Source organism: Ochotona curzoniae, unplaced genomic scaffold, assembly GCF_017591425.1.
Source record: "Ochotona curzoniae isolate NIBS_2020 unplaced genomic scaffold, NIBS_Ocur_1.0 contig_1014, whole genome shotgun sequence".
Taxonomy (NCBI): Eukaryota; Metazoa; Chordata; class Mammalia; order Lagomorpha; family Ochotonidae; genus Ochotona; species Ochotona curzoniae.
In genome coordinates, this window is record NW_024464920.1 from 10,955,801 (window position 1) to 10,973,340 (window position 17,540).

General features: G+C 43.2%; 1 protein-coding gene across 2 annotated transcripts in view; it reads right to left on the bottom strand.

The window, feature by feature from the left end:
• Positions 1-17,540, bottom strand: part of PLXNC1 (plexin C1) — a 159,773-nt gene that overhangs the window by 87,003 nt on the left and 55,230 nt on the right. For both annotated transcript variants that reach the window (XM_040980785.1, XM_040980775.1), the window contains exon 5: positions 8,868-8,982. In XM_040980785.1, coding sequence (XP_040836719.1) covers positions 8,868-8,982 — 115 coding nt within the window. The remainder of the gene's footprint in view (positions 1-8,867; positions 8,983-17,540) is intronic.

Here is a 17,540-nt window from a genome sequence, read left to right on the forward strand (position 1 = left end):
TTTCTCTCTCTCTCTGTAACTCTTCCAAGTAAAATAAATACTTTTTTAAGACAATTACCTAAATTGTTGATTGTGGTCCACAATCCAACATAACTGGATTTGGGAGGAGGAGGAGTTTGTGTGTGTGTGTACAGGAGGTATCCTTGAAGGCCTTCAAATTTCCCCTGCAGAATTTTTTTTTAATCCAAAAGGTGAGGCAGTCAGGTCTCCCCATTCAGAAAGCAATGCCTCTCATTGTATTACTTTTTATTAATTATTTCTATTGTGTCAGGTGCATGAAGGGGACCTGGCAGGCAAGTGGGAGGAGCCAGAATTTGGGGGGGATGGGAGAAGGGGCACCTTCACCCCCTGCTGTGATGGTCCAGACACCCTGGTAATTATCACTGCTCCTGAGCTCCAGGAAGACTTTCTGTACTGCCACTGAGAACTCCCCTGCCTTTTTATTCCTCCAGTGAAATGGCCAAGCCCATTCTGTATCCTGGGAGTCCCGGCTTCTTTCCATTTTCAAAAGATTCTGTTTCCAGGCTGCAGAATCATGTGGAGGAAGATCAGTTCAAATCATCCCAACTTGACCTGGCCTGACCTCCCACCAGCTCCAGGGGCTAGGAGCCAGGAGCCAGGAGCGAACCCCAAAGCACTCCCACCAGCTCCAGGGGCCAAGAGCCAGGAGCCAGGAGCGAACCCCAAAGCACTCCCACCAGGACACATCAAACCCCTGAGCTCTCATTCTCACTGACTTCTTCAGATTGGAATGCACATCTGCCCTACCCATCTTAGGATGCAGTCACGCCATCCACCTTGTACATACATGTCTTGAATCCATTAACCAAACGCTGTGACAAAAAATATCAGAAAGCTTGAAAAAATCCAGTATTCACCAACTCTTCTAAATTTTTTACATTCCCTTTCTGTTCTTACACACACACAGTCCTTATATAATTGTAATCATTCCATTTATTTATTCTGTAAATTTGTCATATGCCAAGCATTGCCATTGAATATATTACCAAGCCAAACACTTAGAGCCTTTGCCCTGAATTTACAGAATATTTCAGTAGCCTGGAACTGGAGGTTCCTTCCCCACCTCCTGTATCAAGAGATCATGAAAACTGGATGAACGTCTAAGCAAGGATGGGATGGTGCAAACGAGAAAAATTCGCTCTGCACACGTTCCCTTTGAAGGGAACACGGAGTAGGACTGGAAGGAGAGGATGTGGATGTGAAGGACCTGGATGAGTAAACGCATGAGGCAATTACCACAGCTGCCGTACACAGAGATGAGATAGCGAGAGGAAAGAGACACATTTGGAGCAGAAGATTTCAATTTTGGAAGTAGGAGAGGTCTTTACAAATACATTTTATGAATAAACCATGTCTGGAATTCAAAATGTTTGTGCCAACATAAGCTTATCTTCTAATGTGATTTTTCCATGAATTTAAAAAGAACACTTATTTACATTTATCTGAAAAGCAGAGAGAAAGGGAAGTGGAGAACAGAGCTTTCCCATTCACTGGTTCATTCTCCAAGTGCCTCCAACAGCCTGGATTGCGCCTGGTGGAAGCCAGGGACGCGGAACTCACTGCTGACTGCCCATGTGAGTGGCAGGAATTCAACCACTGGGGCCATTTCTGCTGCCTTCCAAGGTGCCACCAGCAGGAAGCTAGAATTATTAGTGGAGCAGAGCCCTGAACTCAGCTGCTCTGATACCAAATGTAGGCATCCCAGTGATAACACACACAGCAAACACTCACTTCCCCTCACCAACTGGTTTGAATGCTCCTGAATTTAGCTTGAGATACTTATATCATCATTAAGAAGGTAGATTAAGTCTCCAAATCGATGGCTCAGTTGGGTAAACTTGTGCCTGCAAGTGCCAGTGTTCATATGGGCGCTGGTTTGTGTCCTGGCTGCTCCACTTTCCATCCAGCTCCCTGCTCACGGTCTGGGAGAGCAGCAGAGAATGAGCCAAAGTTTTCAGACCTTGCACTTACACAAGAGACCCAGAAAGAGCTCTTGGCTTGGAATCAGCTTGGCTTTAGCTATCATGGCCACCTGGAGAGTGAACCAGTGGATAGAAGATCTTTCATTCTGTCTCTCCTTTCTCTGCAACTCTTGTCTTTCCAATTTAAAAAACAAAAAAAATTTTTTAAACAAAAAAGAAGGTAAACTGAGTTAGATATGGGCCTGGAGTTTGAGGAAGAATCTGAGCTGGAGATAAAGGAGGCAGGAACAAACAGATGACAGATAAAAGCTACAGAAACCAATACAATTGTTTACAAACAAAGCACAGAGTAACAGCCCAATCTGAGCTGCAATAATTAGAATCAGAAAGCAAAGAGCCAAGCTAGGAGACTGTGGCATGGCCAGATGTAGAAGAGTGTAGATCATGGAAGAGTGGGTCAGCAGGAGAGCTGGTCTCCGTACCATAGCCCCTCCTAATGCATCCAGTACCACACAGCCTGGGTTTGTGTCTTGCCTCTCCTTTTATCCAGCTTTTTGTTAATGATAGCTCAAGTACCTGGGTCTTGGCCAATCTAGACGGAGATCCTAGCTCCTAGCTTTAGCCTGGCTCCACCCCTGCTGTTGCAGGCACTCGGGGACTGAACCAAAGACAAAAGATTGCCTGATTTCCTATTTTCTCTCTATGTTGGTCTGTCTTTCAAATAAATAAAAATGAATAAATGGATGCTTCTTTTTTAAACAAATACTTCGAACCGGCCATGAGAGAGGATGAGTTTACAAGTTCACTAGTAAACTTAGCTAAGTGCAGATGTGGCAATCAGGGGAGAAGACAGCAGGTTGGAGTTGATGGAACACAGCATGCTTTCTTTTTCTCTTTTTCCCAGATGGGATAGGAAGAGAGAGTTGCCAGGGAGGTGAAAGTATTTTTGCTTGACTTTAGGTTCTAGCCAAGTATGGTTAGAAAGCTGAAGCTTTTGGGTCCCCTGTGATGGTGTAGTGGTTAAGGTCCTCGCCTTGCAAGCCCAGGATCCCATATAGGTGCCGGTTCCAATCCTGGCAGCTCCACTTCCCATCCAGCTCCCTGCCTGTGGCCTGAGAAAGCAGTGGAGGACAGCCCAGAGCTTTAGGACCCTGCACCCGTGTGGGAGACCCGGAAGAGGCTCTGAGCTCTTGGCTTCGGATTGGCTCAGTTGCAGCCGTTGCAGCCACTTGGGGAGTGAACCATCGGACGGAAGATCTTCCTCTTTGTCTCTCTTCTCTGAATACCTGCCTTTCCCGACAAAAATAAAATAAATCTTAAATACAACATGGAAATCCTCATCCGGCTGATGGCTCCTTCTTAAAATAATATGAATAAAGAGAGGGAGGACAACGGAGCTGAGATCGGACTTGGCTACTGGGACGGTGAGTTAGTGTTAAGATCCACAGAACCAACGCTATGTCAGGCCCACCGCCGTTTCTTGCTTAACTAATCTGCTTATTGCCAAGCTGTTTGGACATTTCCAGATATTAGATTCTACAAAGGCCCCAGTGATGGCACAGTCATGCTTAGGGTCTTTCTTTTTCCACTTCACTCCTGCAGGATTCCAAGGCTGGAGCCAGGGCTTCAAACAGAATGTATTCACTATGATTTTGGAAACACATTGCCAGTTGCTTTCCAAAAAGGTTATACTGACTGGTATTGCCAACACTGGGTGTGAATATAGCTGATTTTGCTTTAATTTGTATTTATTTCATAACAAATGAGGTTGAACATATTTTCTGAATCTTTTCTGGTGAAAATGCATGCTTTTGCCCTCTTTTGAGTTTGTCTTCATGCTTCTCCTGTCTTTCCCTGGCCTTATTATTTTGGCATTAATTTTCTGTCTATGGTAAATATTTTTCCTGCCATGCGTGCTTTAGTTAACTCTTATTCTCTTCTTCACAGATTTTTGTTCAAAGGAAATTATGTATTTAAATAATTATTTTCTTTTGTCATTCGTAATGTGCTGCTTCACAGCTAAGAAAATGATCAGACCTTCAAATTCCATTTTAATTCTTCTGCATGCTGTATTTTATATTAATTTCTTAATCAGCCTAAAATGTTCTTTCAGATTTAATATAAAATATGATTGTTTTCATAGTGCAGGCAGTTATTTCAGCAATTTTTTTAAAAATCCTTTTGTCCCTCTTATTTTATAACAGGTCCATGAAATTTCTACACTTATTTCTGAGCTTTCTATTATATTTGATGAGTCTGTGGAAAAATGGACTTAGAAGAGAAGCTCATTTTGGTGAAAAAAATCTTAGATTCATACATACAGTCTTCAAAAACTCCACAATATGGGTATCATAAAAAGCTACGTTGGGGCTCAGTACGATAGCACAGTGGTTAAGGTCCTTGCCTTGCACGCGCCAGGATCCCATATGGGTGCCGGTTCCAATCCTGGCAGCTCCACTTCCCATCCAGCTCCCTGCTTGTGGCCTGGGAAAGCAGTCGAGGACGGCCCAAAGCCTTGGGACCCTGCACCCGTGTGGGAGACCTGGAAGAGGCTGTGAGCTCTTGGCTTCGGATTGGTTCAGTTGCAGCCGTTGCAGCCACTTGGGGAGTGAACCATCGGATGGAAGATCTTCCTCTCTGTCTCTTCTCCTCTCTGTGTATCTGCCTTTCCAATAAAAATAAATACATCTCAAAAAAAAAAAAAGCTATGCATGATTTCAATTTTTTGCAATCAAAATAAATAAGCTTTAATTCCATTTTTCTAAGAACTTTTCAAAATATTTTTCTTTATTTTAAAGATTCAGAGAGGCAGAGAATCAGAGAGGAAGATCTTCCGTCTGTTGACTCACTCCCCAAGTGGCTGCAATGGCTGGAGCTGAGCCAATCCGAAACCAGGAGCTCATAGCCTCTTCCGGGTCTCCCACACGCGTGCAGGGTCCCAAAGCTTTGGGCTGCCATCCTCGACTGCTTTCCCAGGCCACAGGCAGGGAGCTGGATGGGAAGTGGGCTGCCGGGATTAGAACCGGCACCCATATGGGATCTCTGTGCATGCAAGGCAAGGACTTAAGCCACTAGGCTACTGCACCGGGCCCTCAAAATACTTTTCAAAGCACATTTTTTCATGAACTTTTAAAATGCCAAATACTTTCATATTCCTATTGTAAAATCAAAATGTTTGAACTATTATTTAATATATATCATATATCATTAATATATATCATACATCATTACATATACACACAACATATGCACAGATAAGTTCACCATCTAAGAGTGGTGATACTGACTAACCTAATTTCTTTATTTCAAAATATATTCAACTTTTACTGGGATCACATGGTATCCAGAAAAACAGGTTAGGGAAGAAGTTAAATTTTCATGCTACTTTCTCACAAGATACATAGAGCAAGGGCTGGGCATGTGGTACAGCATTTAAGATACTGCTCAGGATAGCCACAGCCCATAGCGGAGTGCCTGGGTTCAAGCCTGGCTCCACCTCCAACTGTCCTGCTCATAAGTCCCCTGGAACACAGCAGACGACAGCTCAAGCATCAGAGCCACCCACATGGGGACATGGCCTGACTGCTGGTCTCCTGGTTTCAGCCTGCCCCTGCCCCAGCGACTCTGGGCATCTGAGGAGTAAACATGCAGATGGAAGATCTTTGCCTGTCTCTGTCTCCACCTTTCAAATAAAAATTAACAAACGAATAATCCTTTAAAAAAATCCTCAGACAATGTGTCTGGATACATTCAAGATATTTGTCATATCTTCCAGGAAAACACCCTGTATACTGTTTGTTTTTATTTATGCTTATGGTTTTAATTGATAAGGCTTCGCCACCATGAATTATAAATAGCCTCAATAGACTACTGTTTTGCTGTCTAATTAGTTTTAGAAAAACGTGGCTTAAGATAAGCTGCTGTGAAGCCAAAATCACCGGTTGCCTTTTTTTTTTTCCTTTTTTGTAGTTGTATTCAGCCAACATACACCTCCTAGTAAAAATAATTCTCAAACACGGGGTATAGAACTTGCCCTTTAAGTTTATATCTGAACATTGCCACTGTTTTTATGAATGAGACCTTTTTTTTCTTAGTTGAGTTAAAGTTTGTTTTACCTGACATATAACGAGGGCTTTTTTAATTCTTAAAAAACTTGACTTTTATGTATTCTGACAAAGTAAAGCATCAGAGAGAGGCTTTCCATCTGCTGGGACTCGGGCCAGGCACTCAATATGGAATGTGGGTCTCCCAGGTGGTGAGTTAGCCCAATTACGGTCCATGTCCACCACATCCAACTTTCTGTACTTCGTTCACTTCTGTTCATTTGAGTAATTTTTGAAAGCCAAATATGTAGCTTCTTCAGGTCTGCAGCTACTTCAGATGAGCAAATAATGGAATAAAAATGGATTTCGTTGCCACAGTTGTTTCTGGCACTGGGCAGAGTCATGGTCAATGCTCACGGAGCCGGTAGTGGTAGAATTCCTTGTTTCAGTGCTGATTCATAAAAAGATTGGCTCTTAGTGCTTCTCCTTTAGAAAACATGCTGTTTCTGAGACACTTTTATTCCCTTGCCTTTTCTATTTTGGTTAGTGTAAACCGTTGTTACCGAACCTTAAAGATCTCTACCTAGGTGTAAACCCCTGTCGTTGCACACAATGTTCAAACAGGACTGTGTCACTTGTCCTCTTCCGTCTTTGCGGAGGTGAGGTTTCGCGTGTCCCCCTGTTGCCCTGGTCTCCGCCTTACCTCTCCACTGCTCTCCAATAATTATACAAACACATATGGACATAAGCCTAGAGGGGGACATTGTGACTAACATAAGATCTTATCACACCTACTTTTCTGCACCTTGCTGTTTTCATTCAAACTTTACAGAAATCCCCCCAAGGAAACTAACTGGCATTGCTCTATTTCTAACATGGATTCCATGGTGAAGACAAGGACAGACTATCTTGTAATTGCTTCATGTAAAGAAACAAAGGTTCTGCATAACATGAAGGTTTTCATATCCCCATAAAGACAGTGGCAGGTGGGTAAGGCAGCCACCTGCGACACCAGCAGTCCATATGGGTGCCAGTTTGCATCCCGACTGCTCCACTTCCCATTCAATTCCTTCAAAATGGCCTGAAAGAAGCAGCAGAGGGTGGTTCAAGTGCTTGGGACCCTACTACTCCTATAGGAGACTGGGGTGGAGTTCCTGGGTACTGAGCTTTGGACTGGCCCAGCCCTGGCTGTTGTGGTCACCTGGGGAATGAACCAGTGGATGGAAGAGCTCAGTCTCTCTCAGTCTTTACCGCTTTCTATGTAACCTTCTATGATTTGCAAAACACGTAAGTCAATCTTGAAAAAAAAAAAAAAGAGTATTGGAAGATGACCAAGCATTTGATAGGCAGTTAGCAAGCATTCTTTTCATTGAATGAACAGATGAAATTGGGAAAACCAAATATAGCTATCCATGCAGGGTCAGATATGATGAAAACAAAGAAAGATCTGAGATTTTCAGGTAAGACATAGATGCCCTAAGAGTAGGAAATACTTTGAAATAATATGATCAAGAAATGGATCTGATGTCTTATCAACATTATTAAAAAAATTCGTTCAAAGTTGACTTCAAATAGAGCTTTAATCAAATAACTAATTCCTTGCCTCTTTCACCTTGGAAGTGAGGATGAGCTGGACTAGTGAGGTAATGGATATGGAAGATTCCAGGAGAATCAGGGTGAGCCACAATGGGATTCGAGCTAGGGAAGAAATCACTTGGGATTGGTTGGGCGGTCATCACTTTCTGGAATGCTCCGGACTGGATATAAATCATGATTAATTTATACAAGTGCATCCATACATAGATAAGCAAATTATGTAAGCAGTAATTTCCATCTAATGGACACACCTATGTGTAGATGCCTAAGCATCTTCCACATCAGATTCATTCACTCTGACTCGGGGTTGGTGGAAGTTTGTAAGAAGGCTCTGAAATTTCTTCCTTCCCCTATGGCTCCAATGGCTGACAACACAAAGTGTCTCCCACAACAGCCAAATAACGATAGCCATGAGTTCTCATCAGCTGTGACTTGAAAGCTTGATTCTTTTATTATTTATCACTCATTAAATGCTCTGGCTTTCCTTTATTAAATGTTAAATCATCTTAAGTGGTATGGTTCTTGCTATTTGAAATGGCAAAGTGTAAAGGAAAAGAGAAAGTAGCCCATTTCCTTGTTAATGTGGCATTCACATAAAACATAGCAAGCTCAACAGACAGGTCAACCGGCTGCTGATGGGGACTCGGTACAATTATTCATAACACAAGAGCCATAATTAGGGAGAAAATGTCTCCTCACTGAGACTGCGAGGCAGGAATTGCATTTCTCTGTAGGACATGAAGGGTTTATGTATCAGAAAATGCTAGAATATGCCCTGTGCTCCCTTTCTCTCATCTGTTGACAACAGCCCACTGGCTTTGCAAGGAGCATCATTTGCAGGCATCATGGCCCAAACTGGTTTTCTCTCCATCCCTGACATCCACAAAATAGTTGCTGGGAGAATCCTGAACCAGGGGGATGAAGAACCACAGGGTAGGACACACATCTACAGTTCAGCCCTACTGAAGGAATCATGTTGACCATGAGTCTGGATTTCTCTCTAGTTTTGAAATCAATGTAAATGTCTTATGTTACAAGTCCATCCTTTGTTCAAGCTTACAAATGAGGGTCATATTTAGCTCAACAAAATGACAAACTCCATCCAGGCAGGCCCGTGATGTGACTTGGCTCCTACTATGTCCCTAGAACACATCGTAGGCACTCCAAAATCATGAACACAATGAATGGACTTCAACCAAGCTTCTTTGATTACAAATAAATACACACAGAAGGAAGTGAGTGGCAGTTGAGGATGATACAATACAGACAAAATCTTTCCTCTCACCTTATCTTTGATGCTTCGAATTATCTGAACTTTAGGACATTTTCTGCCACCAGATGAAACATCCAGCCAGTTCTGCAAATTCTCTGAATGTACACAATCTTCTTGAAATGTGCACCTTTAAAACAAAATAAAAAAGAGTAAGAAAAGAGCAGCTCCACACATGCATTAGTTAAAACTTTCTCTTGGCTTCAGTACAAAATGTCAGGCTTTGTATAGTGGATTATTGATTTTGAACAAGAATAGGAACATGATGCTAAAACTATGAAAAGCAACAAGAAAACATCAGAGCATATTTCCCCATCATGTCTAGCAGTGGTGAACAAATGCAGACAACATGTTGAACCTGGACTCTCTCGAGATGACATTACCAAACACATTAGAAGCATGCCCTCTCGGGATTCTACAATAAAGAGCTCCCTTTGCTAAACACCTAGTAAAGAACAGCCCAAGAAACAGTTCATATGTTCTGGACCCTAAGGGTTTGCCATTCATTCTCTTCACTTCAAGCTACTATGCAACGTCTTTGTTTGACAATAACTCTCACAAAGCTGCTATTTTATGTTTTGCACCATGATAATTAAATAAAAATATTTCAAGGGCAGAGTCTGCCCAAGAATTCGATAAGACATTCCACAACCATCTGCTGCATAACATGTATTTAGACAGATAACAAATGCTATCAAAAGTTATGGGTGGGATATTTTCCAGGGCCACTTCTCCAAGTCAGATAGCCCAGAGGATGCCTCCAAAGAAGTCTTAAACTGTGACCAGGGCCAACGGCTGGGAAACTGAGCGGGGAGAATGCTGACTCGCTTGAGCTGTCTGGTCACTGGAGGTCATGCCTCACCAGATGGGCCACAAACTGACAAAGCAAAGGAATATCAGGTGCCACATTATCTTGGAATGGTGATGAACTCCGAAGCATTCTGCTAGACAGTAGCAAGGAAGAGCACAATGTTTCTAGTGCCTGTATCTCTCCATGGTCAAAGGTTAAAGGGGTAGGAAGCCATGGACCAGAGAGTTCTAAAACCACCCAAGACATAAATAAAAGTAATCAAGTGACGGCCACAATCAGGGGTAGAAAGCTTCTGAAGAGCTGAAGTGGAATAAGGTATGATTAGGTCACCCAGTTCCACAAAGGTTTATTTCTTGCTCCCACCTCCTCTTTCTCTCCCTCATCTCTCTCTGAATTCTTCAGAATTTAGATCTCATGGTTTCATCTTTGAGCCCCATGCTAATTTGAATATGGCAAAAATAGAACAGGAAGTCACCGAGTTTCACTTGGCATCATCCTCAGGCATAATACTTGTAGCATGTCATCCTCTTCTGACACCTGGGGGAAACCCTGCCCACGGTGGGCACCTCTGTGTGCCTGCGCCCCTGCCTCTGCGTCAGCCGCTTCCCCAACATCACAACCCACGGGATTTTCATTAGCCATCCTCCAGAGCCATCTACCTGACCCTTGATGGCTGGCTTGTCCGTCACAGCCATTAAGTTCAAATTAAACCGCCCCTCAATGTCAGGCAGAGTTTGCCACACGCAGGCACAAGTATGGCTGGAACTGAAACCACAGAGGATGGAGACGTGGACTTCTTATTCTGTATCTGAGAGCAATCATGACTGTGAAAAACGTCCCTGCCTCTCACGGGTACTTGGGTTGATAGAAGGTACTTCCTCTGCCTAGAAGTAAAAAAAAAAAAAAGCAACCAATTCTAGAGCAACTAGTGCACAAATATTTTTGTAGGCTCTTAATGTTGCCTGGGAGTCAAGGCCTTGGCTGCCAAAAGAACAAGTGTAAGATATTTTATACAAATAGTGCTCCAAGTTGCCAATTTGTAGGCAGAGAACAGTAGTGCTCCCGGGCTAGCACTGCCTTTCCTGAACTATTGCAGCATTTCGTGTCGGAACCACACATTTTGGCATTTAATCAGATGCTGCCTGGAATTACAACTTCACTGCTTCTTATGTCTATGTCATCTCCCCCACATGAGCTCTGAGCTCCTTGGAGGAAGGGAAAGCATCTTTAATATTTCTTTGGCAAATCCCTCAATGTCTGGCAGCCCAAGATGCAAACACTAGGGTTTCAATAAATATTTGTGAATGAACGGATGAACTAGGAAATCTCTCTGGGTCTTCTCCGTGGGTGATTTTTCTCTCTAAAGTTTTGACTAATGCCTGACTCTCCTTTGTGGGAAAGAAACTAGTTTTCAAGTTCCAAATCAGTTCTAGGGATGGAATCAGGAATCCAGGAGTTGAGGCTAATTTTTTTTTTTTCGGAAGAAAATAATAGATCAGAATCCCTGTTCTGCACAGCATAAAAACCAAACAATATGAACTAAAAAAATTCTTGTTGATAGAGAAAAAGATACCCATGAAATCTCTGAACTCTCATTTTTACCTCCCACCAGTAAAAGGAAAAAAAAAAACATAAAACACCCTTTTACATAAAAAGCAAACCATGACACAAAAAATGTATAACCAGATGGCCAACCCACAACATTCTCTTCTCAACATTACTTCTCAAATAACTACAGATTGTAAAATCCTTATGACAGTAAATTACCCACACATCCAATGGTGGGGGCAGATCTTGGAGCTTCCACATTTTAAAGTAAACAAAATCAGTTAGCTTGAAACAATTCCTTTTGAAAGCCATCATTCTTATCCCTGTGCGTCAATGGAAGCAACGGTCAAGTGCATAAACATTTAAGCTATTGTCCAAATAGAATTAAAATCGCATTATCAGACATGAATCTTGGTGAGGTTGATTCCTCAAGGAGGCATTCTCAGATACCCTGGTTTCTTAACTGGCTCCATTTCCATGTCTTCAGGCTACAGATCGGAGGAAAATTGGAATCTGATTAGAACGGATGCATTCCAGAACAAATGTCACAGATATATTTGCTTTCTTTTACCTACGCTGTTGCTCTTACTCAATTCTCTACTGCGGATCCATCTTAGTCAGTTTCACATTGCTATCACAGACTATCCGAGGCTGAGTAATTTATAAAGAACAGAGATTGCTTTTGCATTTGTCTGGGGTTGAGAAGTACAAGGCCCAGTGACCCACACCCAGTGAGCAAGACTTTCTTGCTGAGACCCCCACGGCAGAAGGCGGAAGGACAACGAGGGTGACAATGAGATTGAACTTGCAGCCTCCAACCTTTTTCTTCCATAGCCAGCATCAATCCTTTCATCACCTGCACACCTCCAGTTGGGCCATACCTCCCAACATTGTTGGACTGGGGATTAAGTTTCTCCTACATATTTTGTGGGTTGGCAGTCCATCCCTGGCTCCCAACATTCATGTCCTTCTCACACATGTAAAATAAAATTTTCCCATCCTCTTAGCCTCAGTATCTTAACTTGTTTCAGTATCAACTATAAAGTCCGAAAATTTTAATCTAAATCAAATGAGAATGAGACTCAAGTCATGATTCATCCTGAGGCAAATTCCTCTCCAGCTGTGAGCCTGTGAAATTAAACAAGTTATGCGCTTCTGAAATACAATGAGGAGACAGGTAGAAGGCAGAAAATTCCATTCTAAACTGGAGAAGTAGGCAAGAAGAAAAAGGGTCACTGGTCCCAAAAATATTCAAAACTCAAATGATTCAAACTCAAAAATATTCAACTCAAAAATATTCAAAACAATATGAAGTCTTACGGGTCCAGAATAACCTCTTTTGATTCTATGTCCCACACTGGGGCTAATGTAAACCCCCGCAAACCCTTACAGGTTTGAGGGACTCTGACTACCCAGTAGCAATGACAGCTTGAAGTCTTGTACCGGGTGCTTTCTCAGGCTGGAGCTGCACAGTGGTGGCCCTACAGTTCTGGAATGTTGGAGACAATTTCCACAGCTTCACTAGGCACTGTCCAAGTAAGGGCAGGTTTCAGCCTGCAACACCAGGCTCTCTGCAGCATCCCATGGCATGTAGGTGGAGCTCACTGTGCCCCCACAGTGTGCAACTGCACCTGCCAAGGTCTAGCACTTACTCCTCCAGAGCAGTGGCCTAACCTGTAAACTGGGCCTGCCTGAGCCACATTTGGGGTAGCCAAAGAGCACTGAGCCAGAACTATCGTGGCCCTGGGAAGTGGATGCTGAGGTCCTGGGGTCACTCCCCAGACATCTTGCCTTTTAGGTGCTATCTTGTCTCATAGATCTCACAGTGCTTTCCAGATTCTTCTGCTGGTTTTTGTTTTTTTGGGGTTTTTTTTTTTTTTTTTGAGTAGCTCCTGGCTTCCTTGTCCCCATATTCATCTTTTTAGCAAGTGGTCACTCGGCCTTGCCCTTCGTTTGTTTTCCTATTGATGCCTTTTTCACTGGTTACTTGGGCCAGGCTGTGAATTTTCCTTCTATGCTTCCGTTAGTTATAAATCCTGCTTTCAAATCATTTTTTCTCCTCTCACCTCTTACTCTATGTAGTTCAAGGTAGCCACACAGCTCCTTCAATATTTTAGTGTCAGACATCCTAATTCATCACTCTTGGGTTCTGCCTTCCACCAAGTCCTAGGACATGGCTACATCCCTCTAAGCTCCCTGCAGCTGTGTGGGAAGGATGGTTTTACCCTGGCTTCCAGTACCTCACTCCTCCCTAGAGTGGCCTTTACTATCCCTATTTAAACCATGACCATTGAAGCAACACCTACGAAGTTCCAGACTTTCCCCACACTGCTCGTCTTCATCTGAGCCCCTGTGCAGCCATTGAGGCTTCTTTTAGTCTGCTCCTTCAGATTCTTCCAGCCTGTACATCCTTGCCCACTCCCAAAGTCACTTGCAGATTTATAGGTATTTATTAAAGCAACAGCCCCACTTTCCAGGAACGATTTTCTTTAAAAAACATTTTTTGAGATAACATATTTATTTTACTTTATAGTCACAAGCTTAATGCTCCACTAAATAAAGAGTTCAGCAAACCAAAAGCAAGAAGACCATAGTTTAGTGAGAATACAAGCAAGCGCCATAAACAACAGTTGGATGAAAATATGTCATCTACACCCATGTGCAGAAAACTCCAGCATAGCCACAGGTCACCCAGGTTACACGGTCCATACTCCCGACAACAGGCCTGGCAAAGATTCAGAACACAATTGGGCAACACACTATGCCTTTCTGTGCTTTTGTTTCTTTAATTTTTTTTTTTTTAATTTAGCTCCCACATATAAGGAAGAATGTGCTTAATTTGTGTCTGGCTCATTTCGCTCAAGGCAACGTTCTCCAGTTGTAACCATTTTGATGCAAATCACAGACTTTCATTCTTTTTATAGCTGAATAATATTCCATTGTATTTTGTATAGGCCACATTTTCTTTAGCCTTTCATCTGATGAGGGACACTTGGCTGAGTCCACAATTTGGCTACCGTGGACGGCATTGCTTATAAACATGGTGGTACAAATATCTTACTGATACAAGGTGTTCATGTCTTCTAGTCTATGCCCAGGAGTGCGATGCCTGGCCTATTTTCTCTCCTAGTCTATTCTGTGTTGCTATGGCAGAAAAAAAAAAGTTCATTTGCTACAATTCTTAAGGATAGAAAATCCAAGGTCAAGAGGCCTGAACTTGGTGAGGGCCTTCTAGATGCATCATCTCAAGAAGAAACTGGGAAGGGCAAGAGCAGGAGATGGAAGTTGCAACCTCAAACTCTTTCATAACCAGCATTCATTCATCCATGCATGAGGGTGGGGTCCTCATTATCTAAACACCACCCACTAGGTCCCATCTCTCAACACGGAAGTATTGGGAACTAAGTTCCCAGCACATGCTTTGGAAGGGAACACATTCAAACCATGCAAGGACCTTGGACTCAGCATTAACATCCTGCTCTCTCATCTCTATTTCCCTTCGATCTCATGTCTACATGATGAAGTCAGCAAGCAGACAGAGCCTAACAGCAAACCAGAAAACAGAATTTGTCCAGATGCTAAGGAAAGAAAAGATAGCCTGCAGAAACAAAAACCCTCCAACCAGAAAGCTCCTTAAAAAAATTCTCAATAAGTGAAAAACACTGTGTATGTTAATAATTGAACCAGTGAAACCATATAAGAAGTCTTGTTCCTACTACTTTGCTATAAAATCTGCTGTGTGCAGAGTTTCATTCACTCAACGAGAGTTTGTCACTCAACTGTATTAACGCACGGAAGACTGACTCCCACCTCCAACTCATAACAGATCTCTTTAGGAACAAGAAAGTCCAGACACTTGCTTCTAAGTTTGCTGTTTGAAATTCAGAAAATATTTTCCTGCAGCGAATTTGTTTCCCAAGAATATAGAAATGTGTGCAATCCATAGCATGTTCCCGAGCACCCACCGACCCATGCACCGGCATGGAGGGAGTATTAGCACTCTGTGGCCTGTCTTGTGCAGTTCTCACAACAACCTCCTCCCGTGGGGATGACACAGGGTCCCAGAGATAGACTGGAACATGCCAAGGTCACACAGCTCTAAGTGTCAGGCATCTGACTTCATGGCTACACACTGGGGCTACTTGGCTGGGTGGCTTCCTGTAGGCCCCAAGCACTATTTACAATAAAGGCATTCAGGGTCCCTCCTGGCTTCCTGGGGCATCAGCAGTAGCTGAGAGGGCGGGGTTGGGCTGGGATAAGCATGCAAGGATAGGGGCTCCAGAAACAGAACAGAGAAGGTGAGGTCACCTCCAGGAGGAGGGGGGTGGCTAGGATTTAAGAAGGAAATACAGCGATGAGGCTTCTGAGAGACCTATAATTTTCATCTATCACTAGACTGAAATAGAAAACCTTCAGCTAGAGGTTAAAATTCAGGGCGGCCTTGGACTTAGCAATCTATTGTGTTTCAAAAAAATTTCCTTGCAAACCATCTGTTCGTAATATGGGGAACATTTCTCCCCATAGAAATCATGTTATAAACAATGATTAGGTTTCCAGGTTAGTCCAGAAAACACATTCACCCACAATGTCACTTCCATACCATGTATTTGCAACAGAAGAGGAGCCGAGAACAACAAGATTACAACCATTTGCCTCCTGTAGCACTTTTTCTTCTCCTTTACTTATTTGTGTTTCTGTTCAGCTGGTAGTCTGGGAACAGTGCCCAGCTGGATCGACTTTTACATTTATTATTACAGTATTGTATTTATACGGCATTTTCTTTTTTTTTAAATGGGTATGGCTTAAATTATTAATTATTTTCATGCCAACAGAAAGAATAAGGGGACCTACCTCTGAAAAGTAACTTAGCTCCCAGACAATTAGAATGCCTAGGGGCCAGGCAGGGTTTTCCTGGAGACTCTAACTCTTTTGGGTTGGGATGGCTTGGTCAAAATCTGCCATTTATTCAACCTTGAAATAGAAACTCTGAACTCAGAAAAGTACCTGTTCCTTCCTGCTACTCAAATTTCATCAGTATTCTCTAGTCGAATTGTTTACCAAGTTCAGACAGTCCCTGAAGGAATCTGATAACTAAATCGCAGGCAATTGGTTTAAACCTGGGGGGTTGGTGTGACCAGTTTCAAAGATGATATCCTGATAGAGTCTCAGAAAACTTTTCACAAGGACATTAGCGTCTGTCTCTCTGTCCCCTCTCCCACTCCCTTCTCCTCTCTTCCTCTCACAAGGAATAGGCAAGCCCCCTACACACTGGGGACAGGGGAGTGACCATGGGGTTGTTACAAAAGCATGCCAAGGTCTCCTACTGAGTGATGTGAAACAGATGTCTGCATCTTCAGCAATGGCACAGAGCTCAAAGGAGGGACCAGGTGGCCTCCGGCATTGAAGGGCTTGTATTACAATCGCCTTTCTAGCAGAGGAAGAAACCAAGCTCTGCAGAATTGAATAGAAAGTCACTGTGACCAACTCAACTCTAAATTCAAGCCCTCAGGAGTCAGGAGAGGGTGATGCCAAAACGCAAGACCAAAATAGCTCGCTGGGAGAGCTGAAAAATTGGATCTTCATCACTGGAACTGCAAGTCAATTTACATGGTAAAATTATGCTAATAACAGAGACAATTTAGACGGATTTCTTCTTCCAAAAGCAAAAACATCTAACATGCCAGGCCACATCTTTTCACATGACTTGATTCGTTTATTTTTCACAACAAACCTGAGAAGCAGCTACAGTAATTGCCCCTGCTTTGCATATAGGGTAAACAAAGGCAGCAAAGGATCTTTGCCGCGTTTCCTACCGTCACACAGTAAGTGAAGGAGCTGAGATGCAAAATCAGGTAGCGTAGCTTCGATATCCACCATCCCATCTGCTCTGTGCTACTCTAACACCAGACCACAGACCAGGTGTTCACGTGAAAAACAGATTCCTTTCTTGCAGTTCTGGAAGCTGCAAAGTCCAAAGCCAAGGAGCTCACAGCTGGCCAAAGCCTTTTTGTTGCCCAACCCCACGGTGCAGGGGGAAGTGCAAAAGGGTGTGCAAGAGAAAGCAAGCAATCCAGGGAGCCCTCCCACCCTGACACCTGCCAGCTGGTCCTGTCTCCCAGCACTGCTGCCTGGGGGTTAAGTTTCCAACACATGAACACCGGGGGACCTTCCGCAGCATCTTCCCAGGGATCCCGGGCCGCACATTGCTTCCGGGGACTCCTGGGGTTGACACACGCACCCTCATCATCTCCTGATGCTGCGATGAGGGTGTTACCACCTTCCCGTCAGAACAAGGACACCGAGGAGCAGAGAGCTTGGTTAACACGAGG